Genomic DNA, 25,030 nt, shown 5'->3' with positions numbered 1-25,030 from the left:
GGATTTCGGATGGACTGGAAAGTGTACAAGATTGGTGGAAACATAATTCAAAAGTAATCCTGAGCTGTGCAATCGAGGTGCTTGGTGAGACATCTGGAAAGATTAGAGAGCAGAAGTAGGGTTGGTGGTGAAATAATAATGTACAAGTGGCAGTGACAGCTAAGAGGAAGACAAAGCAGAAGTGAGATGAGTCAAGAGTGGAAGAGGATAGAGAGGTGTACAGAGAGAAAAAGCAAGAAGACAAGAGAGTTGTGGCACAGAAGAAGGCCATGGCATATCAAGATCTGTATGATCAATTAGAAACAAAGGATGGACAGAGAAAAATTTACCAACTAGCGAAATGTAGAAATAAAGCAGCAAAAGACATCTTACATGTGAGGCAGATCAAAGACGCTGAAGGAAGAGTATTATGGAGGGATGTGGACATAAGAAACAGATGGAGAATATACTTTGAGGGACTTTTGAATGAGGAAAATGCAAGGACTCACAGAGAAGATGGGCAGCCTTCTGAGGGGATGGTGCAGAACATCAGTAGAGTGGAAGTGATGGACGATGAGGAATGGAAAATCGATGGGTCCCGACAGGATTCCAGTGGAGAAACCACAGGAGCTACATCTGGCATTTATTGATCTGGAGAAAGCATACGATAGCGTGCCAAGGCAAGAAGTCTGGAGGTGTCTGAGGGAGAAGAAGGTTCCGGAGAAATATGTCAGGATGGTGCAGGAGATGTACAGAAATGTGAAGACAAGTATTTGGACCTGTCTGGTACAGACAGAAAGTTTTCAAGTAACAGTTGGCTTGCATCAAGTGTCAGCATTAAGGCAGTTTCTGTTTAACATTATGATGGAGGTGGTGACAGAGGAGGTGAGAGAAGATGCACCTTGGACAATGTTGTATGCAGATGACATCTTGTTGTGTGCAGATTCAAGAGAAGAAGCAGGAACTAAACTGGAAAGATGGAGAAAAGTACTGGAAGAGAGAGGTATGAGACTGAGCAGAAGTAAGACAGAGTATATGTGTTGCACAGTGGGAAGCGGCCAGGAGACAGATCTGGAAGGAAATGTCATCAGGAAGGTGAGGGACTTTAGATATTTAGGTTCAACAGTGGAAGAAGATGGAGGAGCTGAGAAGGAAGTGGGATGCAGAATACAAGCAGGTTGGAGGAACTGGAGGAAGATGGCTGGAGTGTTATGCGATAAAAGGGTGCCGATCAACCTGAAAGGCAAAATCTATAAGACAGTAGTGAGGCCAGCTATGACGTATGCTATAGAAACTGTGGCCCTGAGGAAAAATAACATCAGCAGGATGGAAGTAGCAGAGATGAGAATGCTTAGGTGGATGTGCGGTGTGACCAGAAAGGATCGTCAGAGAAATGACTATGTAAGGGGAACAGTAAAAGTTACAAACTTAGGAGCGAAGATACAGGAGGCAAGGTTGAGATGATTTGGTCATGTGATGAGGAGGGAGGACGAATATGTGGGAAGAAGGGTCATGCAGGTGGATTTGCAAGGAAGGAGGAAGCGTGGGCGGCCAAAGAAGAGATGGAGGGAGCTGGTAGAAGAGGACTTGAGGATGAAGAACTTGGATGTGGTGACAGCCCAAGACAGGAGGATGTGAAGGAGACTCATCATCAACAGTGACCCCACTTGAGTGGGAGAAGAAGAAGAAGTGACTATGAAATGTATAATCAAATTAGCCAAGCAAATAAGAAAAGAGTGATCATTATGGATGATTTTAATTATGGCAATATAGACTGGAATGAAGAGACAGCAGCTGGAAGTAAAGAAAATGAGTAATGAAAATGAGAAAAGAAAAAGGGCATTGTGGAGGCAGCATAAGAGAAGTGGAAATAACCAATTTCATGAGGTCTACAAAGACCAGGCAAAGTGAGAGTAGCTAAAGAGAGGTATGAACAGCAGTTAGCTAATGAAGCCAAAAAGAATCCTAAGGAGCTCTTTTGATATGTAGCCAGCAAAAGAAAGAATGATTATGGAAGGATGACATTGATTGGAGAAAATGGTATCAAGACAGCTGTTGCAGAATGTGTGGTGGAGATACTTAATGAGCAGTTCATAAAGATCTTTCAGTCTTGTGAATGTGACTTCATGGAGAGATTGAGAGCAGTTGATGATGGGGAGGAGAGACTGACTGTAAGTAAGCAAGAGGTGTTTGGGGAGTTGAGTAAACTAGATGTAAATAAGGCTGTGGGACTTGATAATATATTACTGCATATTCTGAAGGAATGTGCCAGGGAGTTGACACCTGCCTTGGCATATTTTTTTAATATGAGTCTTGCACTGGATGTTAGTTTAGTGCATTGGATTGGAGATTGGCTATCTGATAGGTATCAACAAGTTGTGTATGGGGTGTGATATCCAGGAAAAGGAAAGTCACTAGTGGAGTACCTCGGGGGTCTGTTTTAGGGCCATTACTGTTTAACTTGTATATTAATGATATTGGTGAAGATTTGGATGGAGATATTCAGTTGTTTGCAGATGATGCAAAGTTGGGACGAACCATAAAGAGTAGTGAAGATGTTGTGGCCTTACAAGAAGACTTGAATAAATTGAGTGATTGAGCACGGAAATGGGGATGTGAGTTCAATGTTGCAAAATGTAAGGTTTCAAAATTTGGAAAAACAGATGGGATGCAGAATTTATGCTTGGTGAGGATATATTGTTGGAGGTGAAAGAAATGTGAGATCTGGGGGTGATAGTGGATAAGGATCTGAAATTTAGGGGACACATAGCCAAAAATTGTGAAGACAACACAAAGGCTTCTAGGAATGATGTGGAGGACACTGACATGCAGAAGTAGGGAGATTCTTTTTCCATTGTATAAGGCTTTGATTAGGCCACACATGGACTATTGTGACCAGATTTGGTCACCAGGTTTTCAGAAGGATGAAGAGATGTTGGAAAGGTGTCCAAAGGGTCCAGTTTCTGACTTCTGGAATGTCGAGTATGAGGAAAGATTGAGAAGATGTATTTTAAATATAAAGAGCCAATAGGCTTCATTTCGGCGATATAAACACTATTCAAATTAAGTAATTCACCGATACTTTATAGTTTACTATATTCGGCATGAAACTCTCTGATTCCAATCTTTGAGTTTCTTATTCGGTTTTAAAACAATGTGGAATTTACTATCCCCTTAATTTGAATTGAGAAGATGTAATTTGCAGAGTCTGGTGGACAGGAGGAAGAGGGGAGATATGATAGAGACCTACAAGTTGGTAACGGGTTGTTATAGGATCAATGGTGGAGGAGTACTACAAAGAATAGTGGGAGATCAGGGGAGAACCAGAGGTGATCCCTGGAAACTGTATAAAGAGGGTGCGAGTAGGAGAGTGAGAGGCAGGTTTTTTTCGTGCAGAGTTGTGAATGATTGGAATGCCTTGCCTGAGAGTGTGGTGTCTGCAAGGAGTTTGAATGTGTTTAAGACACAGTATGATGAGATGTGTGTAAAAGGACCTCCCAGATGAGTCTTTGACTCCATGAGGTGTTGGGGTAATAATAATAATAAACTTCACCTTTTAGCATACCCTGGAGTGTATGAAGTTCCTTGTGACTTGGCCTACTATGGGCAGATAGGAAGATCTATTAATATCCACCTGAAAGAATAAAAAATACATTTGCTACCATTACTATGGCAAGTCAGGACTGGCAGACCACACTTTGAACATCCCTTCATACAGAATTAGATGGAGCCTTGAGCATTTTCTCATTTACCACACCTGTAATAATCAAATCGCCATACAATGCCACTTGTGGGTCTTTCGTTACCTTTTTCATACCGACATCATTTGTTTTCGTCTTCTTCACTTTTCCATATATATCTCCAATTCTCTCTTCATTTCACTCTGCATCCACATCAACTTCACCAACTCAGGACGGCAAAGTCTGACTGTCACCTCCTTCTGGTGCCCTCTGGATGATCTAACGACAGTAGCATTTCTTTTTTCCTATAATGGAAAAAAATTTCAGTGATTATGTCTATGCTACCATGTACGGGAAGCCGACGTGACTCTTGATTTGGAAACGATGTCAGAGTTGAGAAATGAGCAAATCATTCCACCCTTTACAAGAAATATTAATATTATCCAATGTAATTTAAATGGTATTGTTACTCCAGCAAGCAAAGAAAAACTATATGAACTATTACTACTAGCTGACAAACATGATGCTGATATTATCTGCATCCAGGAAACCAAACTTCGACAAACCAGCAAACTAAACATTAAAAACTATGATATCATATGACAAGATAGGTCTACTGACCAAAATGGAGGAGGGCTTCTGACACTAGTCCGAAACTTGTCATATAAAGTTGTTGAATTAGACATAGTAGCAGAAGGAACTGAAATACAAGGAATCCAAATACGGAAACTAAGTAAAAAGCCATTAAACATATTCAATTGTTATCATCCTCCTGACAAACCTGGACCAAATCTTTCCAGCTTATCCCATCTTGTTGAAGAAAACTCCATTATCTTAGGAGACATGAATAGCAAACACTTGTTATGGGATTCTGAGGAAATAAACCCAAGAGGAGAAAGCCCGAGTAATTTCTTAGATGAAACAGGACTAATAACTCTCAACAGTGGAGAACCCACTTATCTGTCTCATTCCTATGGTACAAAAGATGCTCTAGATATTACTGCAGTGTCCTCAGATCTTCACGACAAAGCTATTTGGTCCCTTTTGGAATGAGTAGGAAGCGACCATTTACCAATATTAATCAATCTGAACCCAAAAATGACTAGCCACCCAAAAAAGAAAATATCATTGGAACTTCCAGAAGGCAAATTGGGAGAAATACAAGGATGAAGTAAGTAAAATGCTGAAAGATCACAAACACATACCATGATGACTTAGATAAAGACTACATAACCCTAAATGCAGCAAAGAAAAGTATCCCAAAGGACTATAGGAGAAAAGTTATTTCAAACTAAACAAAGGTTCACCAGGAACTTGCCAGTAAAATAACTAAACGAAATGAATTATTTAACATCTTAAATATTGGAAGCTCTCCAGAAACCAGGATCGAGTACAAGAAAATAAATGCTGAAATTAAACGAAAATACAATATATTACAAAGATCTAGATGGCAAGAATTTTGCCACAACTTATATCCAAACACTTCAGATACCAAATTTTGAAAACTGACTGTTAATTTACAAAGAGACCTACCAAAGGCAAATGAGACTAGCACACTAAAAGATCCAGATGGAAATATCAACTGCTCTCAATCTCTTCATGAAGTCACATTCACAAGATTGAAAGACTTTTATGAACTGCTCATTAAGTATCTCCACCACACCTTCTGCAACAGCTGTCTTGATACCATTTTTCTCCAATCAATGTCATCCTTCCATAATCATTCTTTCTTTTGCTGGCTACATATCAAAAGAACTCCTTAGGATTCTTTTTGGCTTCATTAGCTAACTGCTGTTCATACCTCACCTTATCTACCCTCACCAACCAAGTCACCTGCCTTGCCTGGTCTTTGTAGTCCTCAAATGTGGAATTGGTTATTTCCACCTCTTATGCTGCCTCCATAATGCCTTTTTCTCTGTATCGCATGCTTAATCTCTTTATTCATCCATTTCACACCTACCTTATTTAACCTTCTCACCCTCGGAATACATTTAGACATTGCATCCACTAGATAGTTTTTTGAAAATCCCCCAAATTGCATTGATCTCTTTTCCAGCTAACTCCTCATTCCATGTTACACCTGCAAGCTGTCTCCTGAGCTCTTCATAATCACCCCCCACCCCTTGTAGTTCCACATATACCCTTTCCTCACAGGGGTCCTCGCACTGCTGGCAACCACCCAGGTAATCACCTCATGGTCACTCTCACCAATTGGTGGATGATTTGACGCCTCATTTATAATTATATCCTCTGATGAGATGACCAAATCCAAACCCTTAATCCTTGTCTGCCCTCTGTTACATATTGTCTGAGGTAGTTATCCCTCAAAAACTCAAGAAACTCATTTTCTTTACTTCCAGTTGCTATCTCATCATTCCAGTCTATATTGCCATAATTAAAATCACCCATAATGATCACCCTTTTTTTATTTGCTTGGCTAATTTTACTATACATTTCACTATCACCACCATCCACATTACCTGGTGTATGGGATGTTGGTATAGTATTTGATTCCATTCACCTCTATCTCACACCATACTGCCTCATAACCACTGGCACTATTTCCGTCTTGCATCTCTACTTTGTATGGACATAACTCTTTCTCTATCATCAATAGCACCCCCTCCCTTTTTACCCCTTCTGTCATCACGAAACACATCATACCTTCCATCTCTATTCCTGTCAGGATGTCATCCTCTTCCAACCATGTCTCACTTATTCCGTCAATCTTTGGGTGAACAGACGCAATTAGTGCAACCATTTCATCTGCCTTCTTTCTTATCCTTCTAGCATTTGTATACAAACACAACAGCTCATTTCTGGATGTACAGCTAGTTCCACTGATACCACTCACTCAATGTGATCTCTCCATGCTCGACTGGGGCCATTTCCCTTTCTTCTTCTTCATTTCAGAACCCTTTTCAATTTCAGCTGTTTCCTCTTGATTCCTGGCCATCCCATTCCTTTCCTGCCTACACATGCTCTCACCTCCTCTTGGGGCATCCACCTTTCTCACGCTGTGTACCCCTGTCCACCCTGAGCCTCCCCATTTCCCTGCTCCTCTTGCACACCCATTCTCTCATTTTCTATACTCATACCACTCACTTCCCCATTCATATCCACCTCTTCAATCTCCCCTGTCTTACTCTCCTGCTCTTCCATATCACTCCCCTCTCGATCTGATTCATTCTCTCTATTCACTTCTCTACCTTCCAGCAGCAGTTTCTCCAAGTGACTCGCACCATAACCACTCAAATGCAGTCCATCGTTCCCATACAGCTCACTTCATCCCTCAAACTCATTCCACACATTAACAAACTGTACTCCCATCTCCTCACACATTTCAGCCAGCATAGCATTCATAATCCTTGCTCTCCACCTCATTTCACCACAGTCATACCTAGGCAACACACACTGACTACCCTTACTCTCATACTCTTCTCTTTTATCCTTCTAAGCAGCCTCCTGATATCCATTCTGACACGCTCTTTGTCCTCTCTCAAATCATTTGTACCAACTAATACTATTAACTCTTTTGCTCGCTCCCGCCTCATATCCAATGCCTCAATCACTCTACTCATTTTACCGCCTGGAAAACATACCTTGTGCATTCTGTCCTCTAGCACACCTTTAATAATGGAGTTGCCATACAACACTACTTGCTCATCTTTCGTTAACTCTTTCATGCCATCATGATTTATTTTAATAGTTTTTTCTTGAATTCTCTTAATTTCATTCCTCATCCATTTCATTTCTTGCATCATTTAATCCAATTCAACTTCCAAATCTCGCGACACATTCTCTTTATCATTCAATCTTTCTAACTCTCGACCCCCTCTTCTCACTTTCACTCATCCTTCTTTGTTTCTGTACTTTTGGTCCAACATACGTCCAACTTTCACTATCATTCTTCTCACTTTCACTTTCATTCATCTTTCTTTGTTTCCGTACTTTCAGTCTAACATGCTTCCAGCTTTCGCTATCATTCTTCTCACTTTTACTCTCATTCATCTTTCTTTGTTTCCATAGTTTCAGTCCAACTTTTGCCATCATTCATTCTTTCGATTTTTTTCACTTTCGATTTCTGCGTCACGCCATTTCTAGTTTCATTTCATTCATTCTCTCAATTTCGTTTCCTTCCACCACTCTCACCTCACTTTCGTCCCTTTTAACATCCATTACATTTTTCAAATCGCTCTTTTTCTTTTTTACTGATTTTTTAACATTTTTTTGCCTCTCTTTCAAACATGCACTCATTTTCCCCATGACATTCTTGCTAGTAACACTTTCTGTCATCAATTTCATATTTGCATTTATCAGTTTCTCGTTCAGGTCACACTTCGCACATACCCTTCTTCCATCTGCTCTAAACATCCACAAATCATTTATGTAATCGAAAGAATACATATAGCAGACCTCACACTTAACGAAACGACTGAAATCTAAATTAAAGTCATGGAATGACAATGCTGCCACCATTTTTTTTTTTTCCCCTCCAGGTTACTAGGTCTAATAATAATGATTTCGTAATTAAGTTTAGGCAAGAAAAATCCCCCACACTAATAATACTGGTAGCACACAACGTTTACAGCTGCTCTTACTCAAACAATTACGCATATATACTTAATTATTCCTAGAACAACTTATCTGAATCAGGAGCTCTTCTTAGACACGTCCACAGCGCTTGGCTCACTAGCGCCCTCCTTATCCTTAGGAGAGTGGATCAGAGTTGCTAATTTAACATGAGGTTTGAATGTGGTGTGAAGGCCATGTTTCATTAGTACTTTGGTTGTCTTTTCTGATGTACCTCTGACATAGGGAATAGGAATAGTAATATTGTGTTCCTGTGTATTAGAGGAGAGAGGAGTAATGGGACGATATGGTATTTTTTTCTATTTTGCAAGAATTGTAGCCATTGGCCAAGAAGGTATGATGCAGATATTTGAATTCTGTGGACAGAGCTGTATCATTAGAACAAATGACTCTGGTTCTGTGTGCAAGTGTTTTCAAAATACCATACTGTTGGACTGGATGATGATGATGTCAATGTTTATGTAGATATCTTCCTCTGTGTGTATGTGTGTTGACTGTCTCCAAATGGAAAAATATAGTGATCCATCTGAAAGTGGGTGAAAAGGTAAAAAGTTAACAGTTATTAGATTCTTTTTCCACTGTGAAGTGGATTTTGGGGTGTTGGCTGTTTAGGTAGGTGACAAAAAAAAAAGCATCCAAAGTGTCTTTTCCATGGGGCCAAATAAAAAAGTAATCAACAAAGTGTAACCACATTAGAGGCTTGTGTAGGTGTAGTAAGTATTTTATTTTCTAAGCGTTCCATGTAAAAGTTTGCTGGGGGGAGGGGGGGGGGGAACCTATAGCAGTACCATTCATCTGTTTGTAGATTTTTCTCTCCATGTAAACCTGCACACATAGTCAATTTGAATAATTCAAAGATATCAGGGGGAAATTTAGACTTTACATTGGTAAATAAAAAGGTGACATCAAAACTTCGTTCCAGATCTGAAAGATTATTTTTTGAGTCAGCCATGGCTATGAAGAATTCTCCTAACCTGAATAAATATGGTTGTATTAATTTTCCAAAGATATGGAGACTGTTATCTTAAGAACAACTCACAACATTAGATGGCACCAAATTAGGACTTTAGATCTTTTGTCTGTTACAATTGTATTGTTTCACTTACTCATTGTTACATATAGATGCTTGTGCTTGATGATGCTGATTTAAAATTCAGTGAAATATAAGCGAGTTAATAAAACATCTTTTTTATAAAATAGTTTGTTTGGTGTTTAAAAATAAGTCATGAAAACCTTCAACATCTTAGCTTATCTGTTAGACATTCTTCCTTGAGTTGTGATAATATTGTGTAAGGTCACATAAGTATGACCTTGCACAAATAGCATCTCCATAGCACAGTTAGTATTGCTGATACTGTTGGTAGAAAAGAGAAACCTTTATAAGTTTTTTTTTTTTATTTGAAAATGAGTTAGCCAGTGTCATATGGAGGTGGAAGAGTTTTTTCTCCTTGTAACTTGGATTTTTCCTTCTACAATATAGACAGGTTGGCCAGAGAATACATGCATTGAGACATAGTGTACTATGGTAGGCAGGATTAACTGTCCTGTCATTATCCAAATTAAGTCTATGAGAGACCAAGATGTTTGGCATAACACATTGAGCTTTATACATAAAGGAATGTAAGATAAATTAGTTTTCAAATGTTTTGTGTGTCCTCAGCTTTTAAAGAATAGTTGTTTTAAGATCTGCAAGGCATGCCTTGCAGTTCCTAATATTTGCAGTATTTTCCCAGTGCTTATTCCAGAACTCCAGGACAGCATTGTATTTCTTGAAGCATGTCATTTCATTCTTGTTGAACATGTCTATATAGAATGCAAAATGATCCACTTTTTCATTTATATAAAAATCAGTATATATCAGTGAAAACCTGCTGTACAGTTTGAGATCATAAATCATAACCATCAGTATTTCTGAACAGCAGCAGCCCTTTGTTACCATTATGAAAACCATAAATAAATTAGATGTTAGTGTACATCTCTGAGAATGCTTGCAAATTAGCAGACTACATTACTAGACCATGATTCATACATAACTGAATTTTGTAGTTCCAAGTGGCCAAATCTCAAAATGCCTTTTTTCTTCCCATCCTGAAATTAGAGCCATGTTAATATAAACTTCTTTTTTTTGTTTTGCTTAAAATCATCCAAGGAATCAATCTCTGAAGTTTGGCAGATTTTTTTCTAGGGCATCATTCTGTGTGGGTTATTTTAAAGGTACCCAGTAAATTATTACAGTAGACAGTGGTCAAGAGTTGGATAAACTTGCCCTAGAAATCAAAAATTAGATTTTATGGCGCTGAAATGGCACAAACATTGATGTTTAGTTTCTCTGAGCTTTGCTACATCAATTTTGGTCTAAATTGATATTTGGACTCTAAGAACTTGAACCCACAGCTTTGTTTTTATTTACTTACCTGCTGAAGCCAGCATATATGACTTATCATATATACTCACAGACCATTAAGTATTTTTTTTAAAAAACTCGAAAAGCTTATTGATTTTTTAAAATTCTGATTTTTTCTTAAATCACACTATTTTAGGTGACTTGCAGTCATGCCAATAACAGAGATTCAAGGGTATTATGGTTAGGAAATTCACATAATGTTTTGTCATCAGGATTTGGAAGTGTAAGTATCTATTCAGTCTGTATCAAGTTTTTGAATCGGTTTTGTATAATTTGTATTATCAAAAACATAATACAATAATCATGTTTTTGTTTAATTAAACTCAAGGTGCTAATTTTGAAGAATGTGTAGTATATATAGATCTTATCAGTAAATATATGTTTATTATATAAATAATTAGAACAGGTTTAATTTGTAGATTTTTAAACTAAATAATTCTCCTACATGTTTTGCTGCTTTTTTGGCATCTTCAGGAAGATTTACAAGAAACATACAAAAGACTTGAATGCTTGAAATAGCTGTTATTTTAAAAATTGAATGATAGTGAAGTCAGTCAATCATGCATGTCATTTTGGCCTAAATTGATATTTAGACTCTAAAAACTTGAACCCACAGCTTTGTTGCTATTTGCTTACCATCTCTCCTTACCCGCTGAAGCAAGCATATATGACTTATTAAATATATGCATCATACACAGTCTGTATATTGTTGTTTCAAACTTGTAGTTGATTGCTGGTGTAACAAAGTTCTTGAATGCTACATACAAATTAAGGACTCCAGATGTAGTGAAATATATTTTCTTGGTTTATGTTTAATGTTATGTGAGAGTGAATGACCTCAGAAGACTGAACATTCATGTGAAAGTGTTTTCCTCTAAGTAAGGCATGGATTATTATTACCGGTATCTCCATGGAGTCAGTAGATTCATTGCTAGAGACCCAAACTATCAAAACAATATTTATCATACCTCTTCTTGAATTCATTTACAGACAAAGAACTCACAACTAAGTCAGGCAATGCATTCCACTCATTCACCACCTGCCAAGAAAAAATCTAGTTCTCACACCCTTGTTAACCACACTTTTTCTTAATTTCCACGGATGACTTCTTGTTCTTCCATCACTATTACACAGCTGAAATATTTCCCTTTCATCAATCTTATAAAGACCTTTCAGTAATTTAAATGTTTCTATCATATCCCCTCTTCTCTGCCTATCAACCAACTTCTGCAATCCACAAGCTTTCAGTCTATCAATGTAGGGAGCATTTTTTACATCACTCACCAACTTAATCACTCTTCTCTGAATCCTCTCCACAATCTCCTCATCTCCAAGGAATCCAGGTGACCAGACTTGAGCACAGTAATCCAAATATGGAAGTATCAATGCCTTATAAAGGGGAATAATAACCTCTTTATCTCTGGATGTTAGTGTGTTCTTCAATAACAAAGTAATCCTATGTGCAATCTTGGATACTTTAGCAATGTTCCCTCTGAACTTCTCCCTATCCACCAACACCCTCAAGTCCCTAGCCTCATCAATCTCTTGGAGTACTGTTCTATCAATGTGATACACAGCTGGTAATCTTTTAATCCCAAAATGCATAACTTTACGCTTTTTCACATTGAACTGACATCCATTACCTTTTGCCCATTTTACCAGCTTATTTAAATCATCCTGTAAACTCTCAACATCAGCTTGATTTTTTATTGTGCTGCCCAACTTTGTATCATCAAACAACTGAATATCTCCCTTCAAGCCATTTCCTATATCATTTATGTACAAATATATATGAAGGCAGATGGTCTGTCTACAAGGTGTGCAACTAGGATGTTATTTAAAATCACTCTTTTCCCCTCTTTTGTGTCTCCCACATTGTTTATATTCTTTATTTTATTTAATTAATTAATTTATTTTTTACAGATTTCAAAACTTCTCTCAGTCTGTGACTATGTACACCTTTCTGCAGAAACATGGGTTCTTGTATACTCCAAGGTATTTGTAAAATGGGATGTAGTGTTTAGGGTAAGGTCGGAAGCTTTTGTAAGGTGTCTGATTGCTGTTCTGATGTTGATGGATTTTAATAGTTGGGCTAATTGCCAGTGTCAGGGGTAAGAGAACAGTGTCTTTGAAATTTGGACTTGTATATTGGATGGTTTGTCAGAATACAATAATTTTTTGAATAACTTCATTGAGTAGCTCTTTTGGAGGGACTAGTGAAATAGGATTTGAAGTTCTTTTATTTTTATTTCATCATACTTAATTATATTTAATGCTCTGTTTTTTTAAGATTATAATGATACCTAATTTTTATTAGGGGTGGTAAAATGATCCTGCTAGAATTGAAAAAAGATGGTAAATTATTATTCCTAGATGGTGCTAGTCAACAGAAAAATCATATTTGAAGGATTAAAGTTAGAAGTTTATAGAAAACCAATCCCACACAGGCACATACTTTGCATTCAGGGTTAGACTGGGCATCTGCTTCAATGCCTTACTTAGAGAATCACTTTTGCAATAATGCTCAAAGCTTCTTCGGATGTAATTTGCCCTCACAATACATCAAACAGAAACCAAGGAATTATGCTTCACTACATCTGGAAGTCCTTAATTCACGACCTCTGTTATTCCAGCAATCACCTAAAAGTTTAAGCAGCAATACATAGACTGTTCATGATGTGCCTAGTAATATGCATGATTGACTTGGCTGTTCACTATTTTTCAATTTGTAAAATAATGGCTGCTTTAAGTGTTTAGAGCTTTTGTATCTCTCTCATCTCATCTTCCTTTTACCCTCTTTTACCTTGCAGTGTCGAGGGTTTATTAATCATTGGACCTCAAACCATTCAGGATAAGGTGGTCAGCTCTACACCCCGTTGTATCCTATGTCCTGTAGTGTTGAGTTCTCAAGGTTTGCCTTGCCTGCTTTGCGGATGAAAAATCCTAGGATAAACTGGGGAAAAACCGTTCTGTCCACGCCCAAGACCAGCTAACTTGGCTATGGCTGAGGAAGATCCTTCAGCTCCTCACATCACTGACAGGAATCAAACCTAGGACACTCCTTCCCCAGGCATATGGTTGCAAAGTGCACATGCACAACCACTAGGCTAACTGAATGTTCCTGAAGATGATTTCAGCCAAAAGACAGTGAAACATGTAGAAGAATTATTTATTTTTTATTTTCTGTGAATTAAATCCATTCTAATTATTTATATAGTTGATAAAAGTCTTCATTGATATTTAAAAATGTTTATTAATATATAAGTAAACATGCTTTACATATTTACTAATATGTAAACATTCTATTTGTTCTTGGTGTGCATACACACACAAACTGAAGAGGGAAAAAAACTGAAATCTGGTTTTTGGTAGAACTCAACTTTCCTTTCCTTTGGAGTACAGAATTTCAATCAACTCAGTAATGCTTAAGTAGTTTTTTCACATGGAATGAGATATCAGGTTTGTCCTGAAAAATGGGATATAATTTTTAATAGTATTTAAATGATAGAGAAGTTAAGAGTATATAATTCTCACATTTGCCTGACAAACATCGTGGGAGATGATATCATTAATGACATACAGTTGAACCTCGAGTCATCGCTTGAGATTACACTGGATTAATTTACTTCTATAATAAAATGTAAGCTCTCAGCCACTTTTGAAACTATTTTTAGGTTTCAAAACTAAGCATTGTTTTCTTATTTGGCCTTGTATTGGATATTTATTGTTCCTTTTTTTTAATAGAGACATTCATTTCTTTTTAAATTTTGCTCATGGGTGATCAGCAGCATTATGCACATAATAACTAGTAAAGTAGGATCATGATAAACTGTAGACAGAAAGGTTTTTCCATATGCTTCTCAGCTAAGAATAACATCTAGAAAGACTAAGTTGCCATCCTTTTCTATTTGGAATTTAATGCAGGAATGAACATTACTATCTTCCAAAGAAAAACAATTTTATTCTGCTTCTGAGCGAGGCCAGATAGGGAAAATATCACCATCAACAACTTTAATAAAATTAGTTTAATCCTTTATCCAAGTGTGAGCAAACAAAGTTTGCGCCTGAAAGTATCTTCAGGACTGGGGTAAGGTGGTGCAACACGTTGCAAAGGTGGAGCAAGCTACCAACACTCCTGTCTCATTATCTCCTATAATGCAAAACACATCTCCTTGCAGATATGTCTAATGTTATGCATTAAGGGAAGGGCCACTACCCAGACTAGTTTCGACCTTTATTGAGGTCTCTTCAGTGGGAGCCAGGCCCAAGCTGAGATACCAGGCAGAAGCATTCGCAGGTCATCTCTACCTATAGGAGTTGCCAAATGGTGTGCCACCCTTTTTTAATAAATTACACTGGATTTAGAGAAAGATGTTGAAAGTTTATTTTTCACTTGGTTAGAGTATAATAAAATTATACCATTTGGCAACTCCTATAGGTAGAGATGACCTGCGAATGCTTCTGCCTGGTATCTCAGCTTGGGCCTGGCTCCCACTGAAGAGACCTCAATAAAGGTCGAAACTAGTCTGGGTAGTGGCCCTTCCCTTAATGCATAACATTAGACATATCTGCAAGGAGATGTGTTTTGCATTATAGGAGATAATGAGACAGGAGTGTTGGTAGCTTGCTCCACCTTTGCAACGTGTTGCCCTGGTGTTGTACCACCTTACCCTAGTCCTGAAGATACTTTCAGGCGCAAACTTTGTTTGCTCAAGGATTAAACTAATTTTATTATACTCTAACCAAGTGAAAAATAAACTTTCAACACCAACAACACGGTGGTGGATATATGGTGGAAGACATTTGGTCTTCTATGTGTTCTAAATAATAACTGTATAGTGGGCTCACCATAGCTGTTCCTTTATAAATTGTATTTTTCCTTATAAAATTTTATATTAATATTGCCAGCCTGGCTGGCCAAGTGGTTAGCGTGTCCGCTCTCCATTCAAGAGGCTGCGGGTTCGAATCCCGCCGTGGGCATGGACGTTTGTGATTGTCTGTGGAAAAAATAGTGGTGACAGTCGGCGGTAGATGGCGTTGGTGTAGTTGCGGTCAATTGGTGGATTGTGAGTGGTGGAAGCAGAGTTGTAGAGTAGATGCCCTCCCTCAATGAGTCTTTGGACTCCCTGGAGGTGACTAATAATAATAAAATATTCTGAGTGTTTGATAGATCTGGAAAAAGAAGAAATATCATGATAAAGAATATATATGTTAAGGTCTAAGAGTGAAAAACTTTCACTCTTCTGACTTTTGCATTACATCAACCTTGGTATCCTTTCTTTGCCTGGCTCCCATTGATGAGACCTCAATAAATGTCAAAACCAGTCTTGGGTAGTGGCCCTTCTTATAATGCATGGCATTATACACTAAAGGGGGTGTGCTTCGCATTGTGGAATACTAAAGCAATTGATATGAAGTCATCTTCCTCTATATACAAGTAGCCCAGTCATGAAGATACATCATGTGCAAACTTTACTTGCTTGCACTTGGATAAAGGATTAAACCAAGAATATAATTTCATGGGATCTTTAACTTATAGTTTAACCAAGTGAAAAAACTTTCAACATTAAGTGCTAGACTTAATTGACAAGATTTGAAGAGGAGTGAAAACTTCAAATATCTGGGAAGTATACTTTCTAGTGATGGATATTTAGACTGAGAAATAATGAGGAGAATTTCATTAGGTCAAACTTTTTTATATTTTTTTAAATTTTTTTTTATCAGTGTAAGTAGTAGTAGTCTGCTTTTGGGACAGTGAGGTCCCATTTAAGTTCAAGCTTTTGATTAACAAAAGTTACTTTTCACCCATTTTGACTTATACAGCAGAGATATAGAGACTAAAAAAAAAAGCATGAATAGAAAACTAATAATGGAAATGAAAGTTTTAAAAACAATGTTGGTAAAATCAAGGAAATACAGAATAAGAAATGTGACATTAGGAATAGTTTATGGGTAAAAAGTGTTGAATAAATGCTTATGAACTCTTGCTTGAAGTAGTTTGGACATCCAACAATGAGAACGACCTTAGAAAGCACCAAGAAGAATGTATAAAATGAAATTTGAGGGAAAGAGACAATGAGAAAGACCATGGAAAAGTGGAGAGGCCAGATAAGAGAAGATCTAGAAAAGAGAAACATGAACTAGCACAGTGTTCATGAAGGAAGAATTTGGGAGGATCGAAAGAAATGGAGAGATTTGATCCTCCTGACAGTTTGTCAGAACAGCTGTTGCTAAAGAAGAATTGTGTAATCAAAGTTGTCAGTAGGTTTTTATTATTATTCGTGACACCTCTAAGGAGTCCGAAGACTCATCGCGGGAGGACACCTACAACTGTCTCAACCACTACATCGAACCTCTACTACGAATCATCTCCATCAATGCCATCTTCTGCCCACCTCTACCGCTACTACAACTAGTATTTTTTGTCTGTAAATTGCGTGTGTTCTGAAGAGCTGATTTGTCTGTATGTGGGATGAAAAACCAGAGTTTCCGGGAGGAAAAAACTCTGCTACCTCCGTATGAGATCGGCTAACTCACCTTCGATTGACATCGTCCAGATAAAGATTCCTCCCGTCACGACGAGAATCGAACTTAGGCCTATTTCAATCGAAGGGCGCAATGTACCGTTGTTCTTCCAATTGCGCTATGGAGGTCCTTTAATTACACGTTTTTCATTTTCATCATTAAACGAAATATATAAAGAAACTGGACCTAGGTTACATAAGCACTAAAAAGATGTGAAAGATACTTTACTATTTTCTCTGCAGTGAAATCTGTATAATTCTCCAACATGGAATGAAAACTAATCAGATTTCTTTGGAGAAATGCAGAAATAATTATAAACAACATAAATGTTTATTCAGTGAGAGTGTGGAAGCACTTACACCTGAATCAGAATGTTGGATTTAAGCATTCTTTAAAGTATGGAAAATTCATCTTCAACTAAATAATACATATTTAGGAATTGTTTGCTGATTGTTGCATATGTTATTCTGTTATTTAAACTTAGTTTACTTCTACTTAACTGAGTATGAAATAGAACAAGTCACTTATTCTGAAATATAGTTATTAATATAATTAAATTAACATTAAACTAATTGTTTTATTTACTGGTATAGATGAGAACACAGAGTGATAAGAAAATAGTTATTAATTAACTTATTGCTGATATTTCGCTGGTATTCTATCCATCATCTTCAGAACAACAACAACAACAAAAAAAATAGTTTGTCACAATATGCAATACAACAACAATCCAGTATAACAGTGAGACTAATTTGAACAAAATTGTAACGTACAACACAATTACTAAAGTCCTAATTAGGTGGCATTTATGTTGAGGGAAAAAAAAAAAAACAAGAGAGAAAGCAGGTATTAATTTGATCTTAGGATGAACTGTCTCCCAACTATTTGGCAAATTTATACAGCCATACTTGTTGAGGTTTGGAGTATGTTTTAAGGCTTTTGTTAATTCCAGGAACAACCTCTCTGACTTATAAAAGCTTCTGTTCAGCACTTTTGTTTTTTCCCAATTGATCCTGTGTGCAGGGATATCTAAAGCATGGTCTGCTAGACCTGACTTGCCATAGTGATAGTGCCAGATGTATTTTTTATGTTCATTGAGATGTATGTTCCACAGTTCTTCTTGTCGTCCATAGTAAGCTCGATCACCTGAACAAGGCACTTCAGAGACTCTTGGATGTGATAAAGGAGAGATTCTGTCCTTGGGTGAATGAATGAATGAGAGTTGCACATTTTCACATACAATTTAAATACGGTGTGTAATTGATGTTTATTAAACAATTGGCAACTTTCATCTGTTCAGCCAGCTTGAGCTTACTGTGGAGACAGATAGGAAGAACTGTGGACATCTGCCTCAATGAATATAAAAAATACATCTGGTACTATCACTATTGCAAGTCAGGTTACATTTTGAAAAATTATGGAGACAACTACCATGTTATAGAGTAAAACTTTAGTTGAATATAAACCAAAATCAACACAACATTTCGAACCTTCATATCAAGGTCATCCTCTGGAGCATACACAATATATACAGAGAAACAAGCTGTACTACAATCTACATGGTTTGCTAAAGTACCGACCAACCGTTACTACAATTATTGGCCTGACCTCTGGTGAAAAAAAAAAAAAAAAAAATCCCTTTACTACATCAAAGCTAGAGTCTTATTATTATTATTATCTATTAGGTTACAAAACTAAGAGTTGGGCTGGAGAGCAACAAGTTTATATGTATATATATATATATATATTTAAAAAAAAAATGTTATTATACATATAAATTTCAACCAATTGGTATGGAATAGTTTCCTAAAGTCTGCTAGATACTAAATGGGCTGAATATGTGCCATCCAAATTCTTGGAATTTTTATGCCACCATTATTGTTGAGATTAGGGTGGTTAATCCAAATTTCACAGACTTCTTTAAATTTTCTTTCATATCAGGTTTTTGTATGATGTAAAGAGCAGGTACTTTTCCAATCAATTTGGTCTAGAGTGTTGATAGCATGATCTGAGAGGCCTGCTTCACCAAAATTGTTATATTTAATGTGTCTTTTGTGTTCTTTTTTACGTATAGGAAAAGGAACACAAAGGGAAAGGGAAATAGGGGGACAGTCATCCTTAGACCAAATTAATACCTGCTTTCTCTCTCATTATTTCTTTTTTCCCTCAACATAGATGGCACCTAATTAGGACTTTAGTCTTTGTGTTGTACGTTACAATTGTTCAAACCAGTCCCATTGTTATACTGGATTGTTGTTGTATTGTGTACTGTAACAAGCTGCTTTTTTTGCTCTGAAGATGCTGACTGGATAGAATACCAGTGAAATATCAGCAATAAGTTACTTAATAATTATTTTCTTATCAGTCTGTGTTCTCATCTATACTGTTAAAAATTAATCAACATGTACGACAAACACATAAGCCTTTCCCACACGCTTGTTTTATTTACTGTTAGATACATTAATGATAATTAAAAAATATTTTAATAAATGTTGGTTATTTAAAAAATTAAAATTTATATTTCCCTAAGATTATATATATATATATATATATATATAACAAAATTTACATTATAGAAATTCATAGTACTTCACATATTATTAAAGGACAAACTTTTATGAGTTCATGTTTGTTTATTATTAGTGGTTTTGATTAAGAGTTCCACTGAGTTGACAGCACTGTTTGAAACTCACTGGCTCTCTTTGGAGGCAGAAATCCAGAATACTTAAGGAAGCTCAGGTTTGAAAGATTTCTTCTGTGAGGTTCTAAAATCATAATTAAGACAAGAGACTTAAAGGCTTCATACTTTTTTTTTAATATAATTTTTTTGTACACCCAGTAAGCAAACAATATTTCTGTATTTCCTTTTAATAATGTCATTGCCATGCTGAAATTATTAGGCTCTCCCACAGTTTTAATCCCACTCTTTAAATATAACTATCATCTTCAGCAACTGTTTTATTTACAAATATCCTGGTTTTCCAGTTCTTCAGTTTTCTTTGAAGGCGAAGGTTATTGTTATTTTTTTATATTGATCTCATACACAAAAGGTCGTGGGACTTATAAGTACATTAAGGCCATGTGTGGGGTGCAGACGAAGACTGAGAAGTTTTTTTAATTCCAAGGAAAACACAAGGAAATTAGTAAATAGTATTTATTTAAAGCCATATATTTCAGCCTGAATATTACAGACCATCATCAGTAATAGTTGATTACAAGGTAGAACGTGAACAATGGATTGATTTGAAACAGTAAGGGGCCTCATAATATTATATATAAAATAACACAATGGTATAACTGAGGAAACATTGTATTATTAATTATTCATTTCCGGTATTAAAAACCTTTTTGATGTGTGATTAGGATATGACTCTCTCATATCTCAGATAGTGAGAGGCAGTCATCTCAATTTAAGTTCAGACAGTGAAGTAAGGCCTCAGCACTTTCTTTAAACAAGCACTCAAATTTATAGCAACCCATATGAAGTAAGCATGTTTCAGATCATAGATTATTGTGGTCTGTATCTGTTCCATGCTGTGCCAAGCCAGATTTCCTGTTGCTAATGTAAGATTGTAAGGTTGGTGATCTTGTATTCTGTTTTTTGCTGAGTGTCAAGTAGAAAAACTGGATGTTTTTCTACTGGATACAGACCACAATGTGCTGTGGTCTGAAGCATGCTTACTTCATTTGTGTTGCTATAAATTTGAATGTTTGTTTAAAGAAAGTGCCTAGGCCTTACTTCACCATCCAAATTTAAATCGAGATGATTTCCCCTCGCAGTCCTAATCGCACATCACAAAAGGTTTTTTTTAAATACATTTAATGAATAATTAAGATTACAATGTTTCCTCAGCTATACCATTGCATTATTTTATGTATAACATTACATTACAATATGAAATTTGGTAAGCAGTGATGGGATGCAAAGTATACACTTGGGGAAACTTTAAAGGAGGTAGAGGAAATGAGAGATCTGGGAGTGGTGTGGTGGACAAGACCCTGAAATTCAGGGGCTACATTGCACACATTGTGAAGATATCACATTGGATAATGGCAATGATGCAGAGGATCATGGCATGCAGAAATAAAGAGGTTATGATGCCATTGTATAGGGCCTTGATCAGGTTTCTTATGGATTATTACGCACAGATCTTGTCGCCAGGTTTTCATGGTGACAAAGATATGTTGGAAAAAAGACAACCATGATCTTCCAGAGAAGATCATGGTTGTCAGTTGTCTTTAGAATGTGGAGTATGAGGGAAGATTGAGAGAGTGGAAATTGCAAAGCCTAGTGGATGGTAGGAAGATGGGAAGGTATGATTGAGACATATAAGCTAGTCAGAGGTTGTTATCAGGTTGACATGGAAGAGATTTTTCATAGAATGAGAGTTGGAGAACAAGAGGCCATCGCTGGAAACTAAAGAGAATGTGAGCAGAGGAGCAGATTCTTTGCATGGAGAGTGGTTTGGTGAGTGGAATGCATTGCCTGAGTGTGTGTTGTGGATGAGCATTGTGTGCAATAGTGTGTGTACCTCCCACAATGAGTCTCTGACTCCATAGAGGTTGGCTGTTAATAATAACGATAATAATTACTAGGTTCTTACTGTTTCAAATCAATTCATTGTTCATGTTCTACCATATAATTAACTATTGTTGCCTCTGATGATGGCCTGTAATATTCAGGCTGAAATATATGGCTTTAAAAGAAATATTATTTACTTACTACTTTGTGTTTTCGTGTGAATTAAAGAAACCTCATGGTGCAGGTATCTCTTAAAGAACAATGAAGTATAAGTTCATTGATATTTTTTTTGAAAAGTTGCAGGTTGTAGTTGCTTGGGAATACTTCATAAGGAATGCTATTCCAGAGGACAGAGGTGGATAAAATAAAAGAAGAAGAATAGAAGCAGGTTTGGTGTGTTTGTAGTTACATGCTAAAGGAATGCTAGGCAGCTACTGCTCTTGTATTAAATAGATACAACAGAAATTGGAGGAATGATGGTTACTAAATCACTGGAGCAGTGACCATCGAAGTACCTGTAGAAAAGACATAGTACTGAAACACTGCTGCACCTGTGAGATAGAGGGTGAAGTGAATCTGTAAGAGAGGGATGATCTCTATGAGCTTAATTGCTTACCTCTGGACAGTGTCAAGGATTTTAAGGGAAGTTTTAGGTGAATCACCCGAAACAGGTGAGTTATTTACATTAGGTTGACTTATTTTAGTCATTTTTACTGCAATTGGTGAAGTAGGTTATATAATTTGAGTCTCGGTATAGGGATGATTCCACAGGAGCAGAGAGAATATATGATAATCTCATTGTATAAGGGTGATGCGAAGACTGATGTGCCCAACTATTGGCCTATCAGTATCTCTGGACTGATATTGAAGATTTTGTAAAAAAAAGTTAGTAAGAGCTCATTTACAGAGAAGGGAGGGTGACAAAGAATCTATGCTTTACACTGAACAGCATGAGTTTACTGAGAAGGGAAGGTCATGTTTGAGCAACTTGCTCACATTTTATAATAATGTTATCATTGAGTTAAACAAAAGGATTGGAACTATAATACTTTTAGACTTTGCTAAGACATTTATTTCATAGAATACAGCATGGAAGACTTGCATAAATTGGAGAATATGGGATTGAATTATAAAATATTAGTGCAGATAAGAGGATGGCTGAGTGACAGATATCAGAAAGGTATATGGGAGATGTGGGTCCACAAGATTTAAGAACATCACTGGTAACGGTGCAGTTGATATGTGGTACTTGCAGAATGACTTGATTAGGCTGGACTTGTAGGCATATGAAAATTGCTATTAATTCAGTATTAATAAATGTAAAGTTATGCACTTTGGTATAATGATATATCCAATATCATATTATATTGATGGGGTTATGTTAGAAGAAACTGATCAGGCTAGGGATCTTGAAGTTTTAGTAAATAGACTGTGTAAGTTCAGATAGTGTGAATGAATTAAAGAAAATGTACTACAGCTGGTGTAAGTGATATGTTACCTTCCTCGATGAGTCCCTGACTGTTGGGAGGTCTCTCTTAATAATTTAATTTTAAGGGTCATATATCAAGGATAGCAAATACATCTCAAATACACCAGACTACTAAGCTAATGATAAATTCAAATGAATCTGTGTTCATATAGGGTATGTATTTTCACTTCATTGTTGGAAACTCTTTCAATGAATCCTTCAGTGCTTTTAAAAATTCCAGGATTTGAAAATAGCCCCAACTACCTTTGTTTTACTTTTAAAAATAGGGATGTAAGAGGAAGACTTCATTATAAATTTATGATGAACTCAGAGGATAATTGTAATGCTGAAATGAACTTTGACATGTAACAATAAGAAAGTCCATTTTGCCTCTTTATGGCTTGATATAATTTCACTTGATTTCACTTGATATGATTTCATTATTGTGTGCAGATCTGATCTCATAGTGTCTGTGGTGATGCAGATACAGTGGGGAGTGCAAAGGAGAGAGTGTTAAAAAAAATTTGGAATACAGATTATGAAGACAGAGTGAGAATTTCTGGACCGCAGACACTAGCATACAGGAGGGAGGAGGATGATGTGATTGATACTTAAAAACTTCTAAAAGGGTCATACCGGATACCAGTAGATGGAATTTTTCATTTTATAGAGGATGAAAGGTTATCCATGGAAATTGAGATTGAATGCAGTGAAGGGGAGTGAGAGCTAGATTTTTCTGCCATAAAGTGGTGCATGATTGGAATGGATTGTCTTTGGAGGTTGTGAACGCAGGCAGTGTGAATGAATTGAAGAAAAATACAATAGCTGCTGCCAATGGTATGTGTCCTTCGTTGATGAGGCCCTGCCTCTGGTATGGAGGTCTCTCTTAATAATAATAATATACTTTTAACAAAAGTACATACCAGACTACTAAGCTAATGATAAATTCAAATGAATTTGTGTTCATATAGAGAATATATTTTCAGTCCATTGTTGGAAACTCTTTCAGTGAATCCTTCAGTGCTTTTAAAAATCCCAGGATTTGAAAATATCCCAACTACCTTTGTTTTGCTTTTGTTTCCTTAGTTGCTCAGTTTAATGCAACAGAATTATTTATAAATCTTTCATATTCTGTATCAACTGCAGACCCCCTTCCCTTCTAAGTGTGGGTTCTGTCTCACTATACAGGTTGCACACCAATGAAACCAGTCCTGGATGTCAAACCTTGCTCTTCAGAATAGCAAGCAGTGTGATTTAAATAACTGCCTTATTCTTTTAATAAATATTTTAATACTTCTAATTTTTATGGGAAAGTTTTCTTTGTTGGCATTATATTTTTATATTCCAAAGATTTTAATTTAAACATCGCCCAGAAATTCAGTATAATGGAAAATTCACTTTATATTTTTATTGTAAACTAAATAAAGTTTTAGATATTATGACAAGTTCAGAAAATATTTCAGTTGATATAAAAATTAATTAATCATTACCTTGTAAGGCATTTTATTTTTAAAAATGTAGATCCTTTGTTTTACTTATCCCCCCCCCCACTTCTTTTTTTTTTTTTTTAAATATCCTTGAAGGGGGTTAAAGGGGTTATCAATATCTGTTGGGATTGGATATGTGTGTCTGGGGGGTATTTTATTGTTGCTACTAACTCCAAAAAGTGGTCTTTCAGATTTATAAGTGCTGTCATCAGATTGTTGTTTCCTTCCATTCACTGTCTTATGACATAACCAATGCACAGTCTGCTTCTTCTGTCAAGAAGTATATCTGTTGTCTCGGTACAAACATCAAAGGGCATTCACTATCACTTAATGACATTCACCATCACTTAACAGCAGTCATTGAAACCCCAT

At 36.6% G+C, this 25,030-nt stretch overlaps 1 protein-coding gene across 1 annotated transcript in view; it reads left to right on the top strand.

The window, feature by feature from the left end:
• Nucleotides 1-25,030, top strand: part of pod1 (coronin) — a 434,089-nt gene that overhangs the window by 134,387 nt on the left and 274,672 nt on the right. Inside the window, exon 8 of the mRNA XM_090401146.1 lies at nt 10,793-10,879. Coding sequence (XP_090257272.1) covers nt 10,793-10,879 — 87 coding nt within the window. The remainder of the gene's footprint in view (nt 1-10,792; nt 10,880-25,030) is intronic.

This window comes from Typopeltis vanoorti, chromosome 12, assembly GCF_054136105.1.
Source record: "Typopeltis vanoorti isolate ZY-2024b chromosome 12, IOZ_Tvanoo_1.0, whole genome shotgun sequence".
In the NCBI taxonomy this organism is placed as follows: Eukaryota; Metazoa; Arthropoda; class Arachnida; order Uropygi; family Thelyphonidae; genus Typopeltis; species Typopeltis vanoorti.
This window is presented reverse-complemented; position numbering and strand designations above follow the sequence as displayed.